Genomic DNA, 12,944 nt, shown 5'->3' on the forward strand with positions numbered 1-12,944 from the left:
TAAGGAATTTAGCCTACCCGATTCACCTGGACTGCATGTCTTTGGACTGTGGGGCAAACCAGAGCACCTGGAGGAAACCCACGCAAACGCAGGGAGAACATGCAAACTCCACACAGAAACGCCAACTGACCCAGCCGAGGCTTGAACCAGTGACCCAGCAACCTTCTTGCTGTGAGTCGACAGCACTACCTACTGCGCCACTGCGTCGCCACATTTTAAAAATTTTAAATTAAAATTTAAGTTTTTATTTAAAAAAGCATCTGCACAACTGAGAAGGATACTTTTTTTTCAGAAGATAAAATGTGCATAAACAAAGATGAAATCACATTGCTGAATAAATTATGCATAAAAAATTCATGTGTTTTTTTTTTTTAACAGATTGGGTAATAATAAAAATGGGCGTAATGGGATGGCATTAAAGGACAAACCAACAAACTGACCACAACGTAAAACACCATCCGCGTGACGTCACACTTAACAAGTAGATATCATGAACAAGTCACAGATAAAGCTTATAAACAGCCCATTCACTTATATCTATACATTAACATGATTTTAAATGCCATATTGCTTTCAAACCGATTCTGTTTAATTGTTTAGGTTTTTGTTTGGGATCATTAATAGCACAGCTAGATTTTAAAAACAGTTTTTAATTTAAGTAAAAGGATAAAAAAAAAAACTTTAAAAAAAACAAAACAGAATTGTTGCTAATCAATCAAATGCACTCATGGTTTGCTGAGATGTGAAATGTCAGAGAAGTTATATGCTGTCATTTGGCGATTGTCTGCATTGGTCAGTGTGGTGTAAGTTGGTGTGGTGTAAGTTGGCCTAAAGTAAAATCCAAAAACAGTTAAAATATACAAATTAACAAATAAAACACACCAGAGTTTGTCAAATTTAACAAAGCATGTCAAGTGTGAACACATCCTGAATTGAGTGAAAATGCAAGGAATTCCTCCGTAACAGCAGAAAATGTCCAGGGCAAAAATCTCTGACAGAACACCAAATATAATCTCAGTGGTGTCCAAGGTTTCATGAGGCATGATGTATAAAGCGGCTGTTATATGGTTGTGTTACGAGTGCTAATCCCAACAACTGTCCCCACGCTCATTTTGTGAGCTGTGACTGAACAGATGGTCATACTGTGAGTCTTTAAAAGCGAGAACCGCACACAGATTATTGTCATTACCATAAGGTCTGAAACGTAATATCAAGCACTGTGCACACACTGTTAGCTGGATAGCCATACAGTGGCTTGTGTTTGCGAGGCTGCAGCTGTGTTCTGTTCGAGTCTCAGTGGAGGGTCATTATGGTCAAAACTGAAAGACAGGAAGTAAATGAGGTGAACTCTAGGTTGTGGAGCTCTTTAGTCACTTGTCTAGAATTATGAGATTTTTCCTGCCCAGGGTACTAAAACAATTCATTGGGTGTGACATGTAAAAGTAATGTGTTGGATATTCACTATTCCCTCAGTGTTTTTGTATTTGCCTTATTAATTCTGTTGAACTCTCGCTCTCTCTCCCTCTCCATCTCCCTTTCTCTCTTCCTCTCTCTCTCTGTAGAATATGAGTGACGCTATGGCAGTACTGCACAAGCTGCAGACAGGTCTGGATGTAAACGTCAAGTTCACAGGTGTGCGGGTATTTGAATACACACCTGAGTGCATCGTATTTGACCTGCTGGATATCCCACTGTACCACGGATGGCTGGTTGACCCACAGGTTAGAAATCTAAGGCATTTGATGTCACCAGATGATGTCCTCATGAAATCAAAATCTTATCTTAAGAATATGTTAACTTTACTGTTATCTACAAGCTAGAATGCCCCAAAACTATGACAACATATCCATTTAGTTCTTGCTTTAATTTAAAGTTTGGTCTCTCACTTCTGCCAATGAGGATTGTCAATTATGATGACATCAGTTTGTACTTCAGCTTTTGATCTGGTTTTATTTTCAATCAAATGTTCTAGAATCTGAAGTGTCGCTTGCTGAAGTTTAGTTTGCAAGAGTGTCATGTGAACCATCGCAGTACACACAGGGTCTGCTCCTATTCCAGACAGATTACATCAGCACATGAAGTGTAATCAAAACTAATTTTGATTTTAAAAATAATTAATTAATTAATCTGATCACAGAGTTGCAATCAACAACAATGTATTCAGTTGGGTTTGTCAGTCAATGTTTTTATCACACAGTGTCATGAGTGTCGTGGCTCACAGTGCTGGCGAGCTAAAACAAGTGAATCTGTTAAAAAAAGCGTTACTCTGTTGCATTGATTTTGGTTTGTTTTGATTAAATTGACCTGTTTGAAAAGTTAAAATTGATGCTTTTATTTTGAACTGCATATTGTCTTTTTCACGCTGTGTCCAGATGGCTGATATAGTGAAGGCAGTGGGGAACTGCAGCTATAACCAGTTGGTGGAGAAGATAATCAGCTGTAAGCAGTCAGACAGCAGCGAGCTGGCCGGTGAAGGTGGGTTATTCACTCTTTTTATCTGCCTTCTCCTGCTTTTCCTTTCACACATTCATCAAGGCTTCTTTTTATACAAGTCAAGTACTTATCTGTAGCATACCAACTCTGGCTGAATGCCCTTAAACATAAAATGCACATTCTCTGAGCACTGCGAGTTCACTCTTTGCCAGGCTTTTGTGCATTTAGATGCATTCATGTCTCCGACACATTCCTCCATGTCCTGAATAGCGTTGCAACATGCAAATATCAACTTTCAGAGTGTGCCAGAGTCATTTAAGCACCCTCCATCTTTTCACAGTATGAACCTTCTTTCCCTCTCTCAGTGTTTGTGTCTATATATAGCTACATCTCCATCTTTTCTTGCTCTTTATTTAAGCTCCTATCAGAATGCACCTTGTCTTTTCTGTTGCTGTACTGAATCTGATTTATGCTTTTTCCTTTCTCACTGGCTGTCTCACTCTGTCGCTCATGTCAATGTCTGTTTGTCGGGATGTTTGCAATAAAGGTTTAGACTTGAGTGTTTTTAGATGATTAGTTCACCCAAATATGATTTTCCTTATTTATCCTCACAATATTCCACAATGACTTAAGCTACAGTCACACTAGTATTTGAGAACACTATTTCTTTGGTCGCAAAGGTTCTGATATGACATAACAGTTTTCTGCACCTAAACAAAAAATGAAATAAAAATATGCCAATACATAGACACTGTAATCCTGTTGATTTACAGTTTGCAAATTCTATCAATCTTCTATTGGTCACACAGTGTGGTGTGATGGGAATTTGCAAAGTTAAACAGGAATGCAGAGACATGCTAAAGAACTCCACGATTGTTTATGTTTCCAGTCTCTCTGATTGACATCCATGATCCAAATTAATAAAATTTGATTGGATGAAAAAGAAACTAACAACAAAAAAGAATTAAATCCTAAAATTAGACTGTACGACTCAACACACAACTTTCCAAGTTCTCTTCCAAGTCAAACTGTCTTATTTGCTGTTTAGTTATAGGTGTTGAATATGTATAATCTATAATAATGTTGTCATTTTAAAGTGCAAACTGACATTATCAAGTATATTACCCACAATAAAAACAACAACAAAATAAAAAAAACAAGCCTAAAATTCAAGATAGGAAAACAAGAAATATCTTAGAAAGCAAGAAGGTAATTTTCTTGATTATCAGTATATGAGGACAATTGCAACTGTTTTGATATAGCAGTTCAACAAACAAAAAGTCCATATAGTAGGCCTGCACAATTAATCGATTTTTGACTGAAATCAGGATTTGAAGGTGCAATTTTCAATCGCAAAAGCTGTGATTATTTCAATTAATACTATAACAAGGGAGGCGAGCGCGAGTAATTAAAATGATCTAACTACACTGTAAAAAATGCAGGGTTCCACACAATTCATTCATGTTGTCCCAACACAAATTGATAAAGTTCATTTAACACTTTTAACAAATTTATGTGCATTGAACATTTAAGTTGTCCCAACGAAATCTCAAGAATTGTGTTGTTTTAGCTTATTTTAAATCATTTAAAATAGTTTGAAATATTTTAAATTTGTTCTGTGCATGTAGCCTACTTGAGTTTTGTTTGAAACATTCAAAGAGAGCTTTCTTTAAGCTGGTAAAATTGAAGGTACAATTCATATATCTGACTGCTTGAATTGAAGGATAAAATTGTATTTCAAATAATATATAAATAATTATATATATTTATGAAATATACATTTTAATACAAGAATTATTGTGCTGTGAAGTAAAATCTAAAATTGTGTATTGTAAGCATTGTCAATGCACTGTGAATATCATGAAACCAATATGAAAAATGTAACACAATCCAAATTTAAAGGTTATATAAGAATATATGGGCCTATATGAATAATTTATTTAATTGACTTTAAAGTAAAGTAGCAGTAGCATAGTGTAGAGTACTTTGTGATTATGCTTGGTCTTTCTTAGTGATATTATAACCACCACATCAAACCTGAAGCTCTTTTATGACATAATAGTAAATCACATTTTAAATCGCACAACTGCATTAATAATAAATTACATTAAATTAACCCGAAAGTAAATGAAAGACGTTTTGCAAATTACAATTTTGAGACCAGGCATGAACAAACTGTCTATACTAGATGCTGAATTGGACATTCTAAGTTGACTTATTTGTATTTACTGAATAACAAAGCACCATCTATATGTAACCACTGCCAAGCTGCTCTTACCATGAAACATATTTTGCTGGAATGTGGAAGTTTGAATACCATTAGACAAAATTTTTATAAGGAAAGTACTTTGATAGATATGTTAAAAAAGATACCACCAGGAAAAACCTTACAATTTTTCATTAAAAATCGTTTTTAACTTTGAATATATTTTTGTGTGAATTATATTTATTTATATTTTATATATTTGTCTAAGTAACTTTTTAATACGCGTTTGTTTTTATCTTGTAATATTTTTATGTATTTCCATGAAATAGCCATAAGTTGCTGATGTGGCAATAAATTAATAATAAATAAATAAATCGCAATTTTGACCAGATAAATCGCAATTAGATTTTTTCTGCAGCCCTGCAATATAGAGTGACTTTTTAGACACAGTATAATAATTATTATTACATTATTATTCTATTTACCGTGCAAAAACGGATCCAAATATAGCCATGACACCAGCCAGGGTACCAGCACAAAAACACACTCACCAAATGTTAGTTAATATATAGCAATACGTTTTTATCACAACCTCACACAGAGGTTGTCTGTTAACTGTCAACTACTGTGACAGAGTTATTAAAGCTCAAACTTATTTACAAATCTGACATGACAGTGCTTTAAGGCAGATATCAAGAGTTTACATTCCTAAGCTGATTTAGAGCCTGTATTGTATTGTGTGTCAGAGAGGCCTCACACCGTCTCGTTTTTTCCCCCACAGGCTTTGTGGCAGAGCAGTTTCTGAACAGCACAGCGACTCAGCTCACGTACCACGGCCTGTGTGAGCTCACCTCCACAGTACAGGAGGGAGAGCTGTGTGTCTTCTTCAGGAACAATCACTTCAGCACCATGACCAAATTTAAGGTGTTATTCCTACAGTAATTTTAAATGAAAGATAACTCTGTGCTGCTGAGAAAGAAAAACACTCCAATAAGCAAAGTAAATTTGGTACATTTGTCTCTAGAGTGATGCTGTATGTTGGTGCCCCCCAATGGCCCAACACAGAACTTTGAACTGTAACAGAAGATTATAGACATTGGAAAGCTGGACGATGTTATTGGAAAGGTGCACCCATAACCGCTTTCATCTTATATACAACAAATTTTCTCTTAAAAATGCATACAGAGTATTAGAAACTGCTTAAAATAATTTACAAAAGAAAATGCAAAGTCGGTTTAATGTTTGATCTGTCAAATGCGATTCAACTTGCTGGAGATATATTCAGCTGCAGACCAGCAGACTCGCATGTTTCAGTACACACAATCAAGCACACACAATCTGGGCAGGGGCGAACCAAATATGGTTAATGATGGATCAGTCTTCTATTTTTTCTTGTTTAACTCCTTGGGAGCATTATCACCACCTGCTGAATTTCACAAATATGGCAATCAAGATCCTACGATTGCCATTCATTAGACTGAACAGTTTAGGGGTTTTCCATTTCAGTCATTATTTCATTATTATATTGTATCGATCGTTTTAACATCTGTGCAGTTTTGGTACTCAAATTACGTAAAAATAATTCGTCAAAACACTTATGACTTTATTCGCGTATCTACATACACAAAGTAAACGTAACTGACTGTCTAATTGTAGGATTAAGTGTAATAAACTAATTTCAGGACCCTAATGTTGTCATACTTAGTTAAAATCATTTTGAAGTAAAATATAAAAAGCAAACAATAATGTTACATTAAAATGAATTAGTTTATAAAATAAAATTATAAAGTTATAAACTGATAAACTACTTTATCTTTTACTAAACTGTAGCAACTGTTAGTAATATATTTAAATTAATTATTAACATTAATTTCTTGGTATTGCTATAACCACAAATTACCAGTTTTGTATGGTTCAAAAACAATACATTACATCTTAACTATAGTATTTAATGTGGGAAATCATTAATAAAAAAGTTATTAGAAAATAAACCCTTTTCAATCGCTGGAGTAAAATATTAACATAGTGTTATACATTTATTAAATGTAAAAAGATTTTTATTACATACAAAGATGTATTATAGCCTATACATATTACCTTGCTATTATTTCCTTCATTATATAATTGAAACCTGTCCAATTTAGGTCGTTTATATATCTCTTTCAGCAAAGCCAGCGAACAAGTATCTGCTATACTGCCTCTGTCAGATAAATAATGACTGATCATCTATGATGACTGATAGAAAACTGCTCAGTCTATTATATTGAATATAAACAGAAACAACATTCCCCATTTGCCCATCTCAATTGCCATATTTGTGAAATAGTATATACTATTGTCTTTTGTGTGTGTGTGTGTGTGTGTGTATACAGTTAAAGTCAGAATTACTAGCCCCCCTAAATTATTAGCCCCCTGTTTATTTTTTCCCCAATTTCTGTTTAACTGAGAGAAGATTTTTTTCAACACATTTCTAATCATAATAGTTTTAATAACTCATTTCTAATAACTGATTTATTTTATCTTTGACATGATGACAGTAAATAATATTTGACTAGATATGTTTTAAGACACTTCTATACAGCTTAAAGTGACATTTAAAGGCTTAACTAGGTTAATTAGGTTAACTAGGCAGGTTAGGGGAATTTGGTTTTTGTAATTATTGTGTAAAGATGGTTTGTTCTGTAGACAGTCAGAAAACAAATTAGCTTAAAGGGGCTAATCATTTTGCCCTTAAAATGGTGATGAAAAAATTAAAAACTGCTTTTATTCAAGCTGAAATAAAACAAATACGACTTTCTCCAGAAGAAGAAATATTATCAAACATACTGTGAAAATTTCCTTGCTCTGTTAAACATTATTTGGGAAATATCCAAAAAAAGAAAACAAAATCAAAGATTTTGAAGATTTTTTTAAATTCTGACTTTAACTGTGTGTGTGTGTGTGTATATATATATATAATATCAATAATATCCAGCTGCAGACCCGCAGACCCACATACGTTTAAGCGCATGTTCTAGGCAGATAGTCATATATGTATGTATATATATATATATATATATATATATATATATATATATATATATATATATATATATATATATATATATATATACATATATGACTATCTGCCTAGAACATGCGCTTAAACGTATGTGGGTCTGCGGGTCTGCAGCTGGATATTATTGACTTGCTGACAATTACTGCACTCAGACTTTGCAAAATCAGCTACAATTAGCAAAATATAAATTATATAATTCATCAGCAAATGAACAAGATCTGTTGACTCCTACCTGGATGTCACTTGTAGATATAATGCACAAATCCTCAAAATGCAGGCTCAGGATAATAATTCAGAATCGAACCAAACTAGCATATTCATTGACTATTACCCAAATTAATTGTTATACATTTCATTTGAAATAACAAAAAGAGTTTTTACATTTTATATAAAGTTTGTTTGCCGGTGATAAGTTTGAATTCTGATGATAGTTCATTCAGAGGTAAACTTTGGTGAACGTGAGAGTCACAGAGTATTTGCATTGTCTTGGATGTTGACTCTATAAAACCTTCAACTGTCTTATCGGAGAGGCTGTAAAGCCTGTGTCTGTTATCAGGAGGAAGTTGAGCTGTTCTGTACCAGCAGGACACACTTCATCCACACATAAAAGTCCTCCATGATCCTCATGTACACACTTGAGCACAGTACACCACTGCTGTTCAGTCTGAGAGTGTTGAAAGAGAGACGGACGTGTGCATTTCTTTAATAAATGCTCTCTCTGTGTTCCTCAGGCCCAGCTGTATCTGCTGGTGACGGATCAGGGGTTTCTCACTGAGGAGAAGGTGGTTTGGGAAAGTTTACATAATGTTGACGGAGATGGAAATTTCTGCGATTCGGAGTTCCATCTGAGGCCGCCCTCTGACCCAGAAACGGTGTACCGTGGTCAGCAGGACCAGATCGATCAGGTCAGGATTGCGCAGGGTGTTCAGTCACTGTAGTTGTTTCTTAATGTGATGTCTGTGAAAGAAATCTTGCATGGGTCCTTTATAATCAAGCTCATGCAGTTTATTGTCACTGGGAATCATGGAGTTGTGGCTGCAATTTAATTCATGTACACTAATTTTTAGAAGATTGCTGCGAGTTTGATTTAAAAAGACGAGATATTAAACAAGAATGCATTAAATTAATCAAAAGAAACTAAAGACAAGTATAATGTTAGTTAGAGGAAAAATCCAGATATCAAATAAATGCCTTGCTTTTAAACTTTTTATTCACAATAATAAAAATAAACTAACCTAAAGAAATTAATTACATTATCATCGGTTTTCACAAAAATAAGCACAACAGTTGTTAATAATAGTAAGAGGTTTCTCATGCATCAGATTAACATTCATTCATGCATTCATTTTCCTTCGCTTAGTCCCTTTATTCATCAAGGGTTGCCACAGCGGAATGAACCGTCAACTTATCCAGCATATGTTTTACGCAGAAGATGCCCTTCCAGCTGCAACCCATCACTAGGAAACATCCATACACTCTCTCATTCACATACATACACTATGGCCAATTCACCTGTACCGCATGTCTTTGGACTGTGGGGGAAACCAGAGCACCCGAAGGAAACCCACGCGAGCATGGGGAAAACATGCATGGGGAAAACTCCACACAGAAATGCCAACTGATCCAGCTAGGACTCGAACCATCGACCTTCTTGCTGTGAGGCAACAGTGCTATCCACTGAGCCACCGTGTTGCCCTTCAGATTAACATATGAAAATTATTTCTAATGGACACTGATGCATTGCTATCATAGAAGATAAGTAGTTTTATAAAAATAATATTTTTTACAATACTACTATTTTCTTGAGTTCTGATCAAATTAATTCAGCCTTGATGAGCATTAGGGTCTTCTTTCAAAAATGTTAAAAAATAAATAAATAAACCAATCTTGCCTGCAACAAGCCTTTGATTTGTAGTACACATTTCAGCCAAATACAAAAATCACTTCTAATCTGCTGAATACACACAGGTTTGGATGTTTCAGAATGGACAATATGCACAGCTAGTGTTTTCCAGCCAATGATGAACTTCTGGTGAAAGCTTAATGGGACTTTTCAATTTCATAAGGTTTCTTTTCAGCATTGATGTTGTAATGCACAGGTGTCAAACTCAGTTCCAAAAGGGCCGCAGCTCTGCACAGTTTAGTTCCAACCCTAACTAAACACACCTGATCAAACTGAGTCCTTCAGGCTTGTTTGAAACCTACAGGTAAGTGTGTTGGAGCAGGGTTGGAACTAAACTGTGCAGGGCTTCGGCCCTCCAGGAATTGAGTTTGACACCCCTGTTGTAATGTAATTAAAATATAATCAGTTAAACAGACTTAAGCATTCATTTGGTTGTAAAAGCATAAAAAGAGATCGTTTAAATGCAGGTGCCGTCATTAGCAGCAGGCTAGCGTAAAAACTCCATTAAAAATACCAGGGCAAAATTAATTTCCATATTTTAAAGACATGGCACGGAAAAATATAATTCAATGCAGTGCTTCTTGTTTGGTTTTATACCCACTTTATATCGTGTCTCAGCCAGGCAGTGATGATTTCTGTTTTTTTTTTAAAGAAATCACATCTTAAACTTGACGGTTTTGTATGGGAGGACAATTAACTGGAAGCCCTGAGGCTGGCTGACTGAAATTAAAAGTCTGTGTGCTTATACAATATTGACAACCACATTACTGTTTACATCTTTTCATGAAAATGATATAGTTTACTAATGAATGCCTTATAATCCTGATGATTATTGAAAATTAGTCTCAAATTCATTCCAAAAATATGTCAAAACACTGCTACCTTCGTGTCATTAAGAGACTTTAGAGAGAGAGTAGGGAATACACAATCACGCAAGTTGTTACTTGTCTCAAAAGTTTTTAACAGAAGGTAAAATGTTCTGGGCCTTTTCCAGACACTTAAAAAAGCAATAAAATCTAAACCCTGCAAAGATAATTACTTTAAACAATTACTCATTTAGGATCCAATCCTCAAGCAGTCAAATTGTTCCTAACAAATAAATAACAGTAACACATTTTAACATTTCAGTTCCACTTTTTTTTTGTTGTTATTAAAAGTGATCGCTCAATCCCATCTGTAAGTCCTCAGGACAAATATTCTGTGCACCAAATGGGGTGAGTAATTGATTTCTTGACTGTGCACAGAGCATCAGTGACCCTCAGGTGATGCTGGGATCTAGAGTATGATGCTACAGTGAGACATGAATGTTGACACATCCAGTTGAGACGCAGTCAGTTTATTTCCAATGGGCTTTGTAGCGCGCCACTGTCCTCAAGCACTAATTCTGCTCCATTGCCCACTGGAAAATCTCCTCAATTATTGATGTTAAAAGCTCCCCATCCCTTCCTCCTGCAGTGTGTAACCCTCCCCCCTTTGCCTTGGGGAGGTTTTAATGCCTGATGACCGAACAAAAGTGCTTCACGTGACACATATCCTTTCCCTTTCTGTCTGTCTTATGCTGTTGTATCGGCTGTTTAATAATGAAGTGTCTATGTGAGTGAAGGGCTTGGGGATCAGCATCCTCTGACTGTCAGTCTCTGCTCTAGTACAGTCTTTGTATTGTTGTGCCATGTGGTCAGTCGCATAGCAAACTAAACTGTGCACTTTTTTTCCATTAAATGTTACGTAAGCTCATTACTACTGTAAGGATTCAGGCTAAGCTGTAATAAAGTGCATGTTCTACAAAGGGAAAATTATGTCAAAGGAAATTATGTCATCTACTCACACTCATTATTATGCTACAAAGCTGTGCGGTTTTTAGTTGATTTTATTTTGAGCACAAAAGAAGTTATTTAACAAATCATTCAGGCTGCATTTATGCAATAAAAGTGGAAACACAAGTACTAGTACACTCAAAATAATTACATTTACTGTTTGTTCAAACCTCTTATTTAAAATAACCTGAAACAACACAAATCTTGAGGCTGTTTTGGGGACAACTTAATTGTTTTTATGTTCAATCCACTAAAATATGTAAAAACTAGTAAGTTAACTTAATTTATTCATGTTGCCCCAACAAAAAATTATCATGTGGAACCCAGCATTTTTTACAGTATAGAATAAATATATAGCATATAAATGTATAAATGTGTTGAATATTATCTCACTTTATTATTTTTTACTTAATTAGGCACTGTAGCAAGAATTAAAACAAGGTAATATAACTTTAAAAAGTAATAAACTTTACTCCTCGTATTATTACCATAGCTTTACTGGGACATTCATTATTTAACACTATTATTGTCCACTTTTTCCTGTGTGAATAAGCATCCTGGAGATTCTGCTTACTATTATAAGGTTCTATCTGCATTTTAAATGAAGTTTCACAAACTAATTTCAAGAGGAGCACGTGATATGATTGACTGCAGCTGGCCACTCATCTACACTCATTGGCTAGCCAATCGGATTGATCCAAACTCACTATAAGTAACCTAGCTAAGAACTACTCCCTTATCTTCGTTTTCCGAAGAAACCCCCCATCCACCCCTTCTCCTCCTTTCTTCTTTTGCCGAGGGGAGCTCTCGAGAACACCTGACCTCGTACTCCCCTCACATGCTTTATGGACCTGGCGGGAGCCCTGGGCTCAACTATCTCCGAGCTCAGGGTTCTCTCCCTGGACAGCATGCCAAACCTGCTAACTTGCTAACAAGTTGTCAAACAGTATCTAAGTGTAAACTCTTGAAGTGATTTTGAGATATTGAGCTTCAAAGTTTTTGCATTCCATATAGCAAACAGAATGCGTGTCTAGAAAGTCATTTTATGCGTGGAATTAAAAGGATCTATCTGGCAGATCATTAATTGAAGCATTACTTTTTAAGAAATACAATCAATCTGCTTATTAATTAATACATTTTTAAAAATGTTGTTGTAACAATATGTTGATGTTTGAGAACGTTAAATGTTCTGCTTTGCTTTTTATATAACATTTTTTAATGTTTTAGGATGAATATTTCAAATTAGCATACAAGGCTGTGCTAAATATTTCGTCTAGTGCAGATGTTAATTTTATCTAATTAATGTGGTCCAATTTATTGAAATATATGCTTCATATGAATTATTGAATTATATTTATTAAATTATACGCTTCATGAACTAAATTAAGTATTTGCCCTTCAAGGCTTAATATCAAATTGAATGACTTTATAAGAAAACAGACAAGGAGCAAATGAGTTTAATAAATAATGAAAAATGTGTTACTGACTATATACAGTATGCACAAATACATATTTCACATTTAATATAAT

General features: G+C 34.9%; 1 protein-coding gene and 1 long non-coding RNA gene across 4 annotated transcripts in view; one reads left to right on the forward strand and one right to left on the reverse strand.

Moving 5' to 3' along the window:
- mindy2 (MINDY lysine 48 deubiquitinase 2) overlaps window positions 1-12,944 on the forward strand; it is a 45,705-nt gene that overhangs the window by 23,937 nt on the left and 8,824 nt on the right. For both annotated transcript variants that reach the window (NM_001004517.1, XM_073907009.1), the window contains 4 exon segments: window positions 1,563-1,721; window positions 2,373-2,475; window positions 5,421-5,563; window positions 8,429-8,602. In NM_001004517.1, coding sequence (NP_001004517.1) covers window positions 1,563-1,721; window positions 2,373-2,475; window positions 5,421-5,563; window positions 8,429-8,602 — 579 coding nt within the window.
- LOC141375382 (uncharacterized) overlaps window positions 1-12,944 on the reverse strand; it is a 39,004-nt gene that overhangs the window by 18,937 nt on the left and 7,123 nt on the right. The window lies entirely within an intron of this gene.

Source organism: Danio rerio, chromosome 7, assembly GCF_049306965.1.
Source record: "Danio rerio strain Tuebingen ecotype United States chromosome 7, GRCz12tu, whole genome shotgun sequence".
Classification (NCBI taxonomy): domain Eukaryota; kingdom Metazoa; phylum Chordata; class Actinopteri; order Cypriniformes; family Danionidae; genus Danio; species Danio rerio.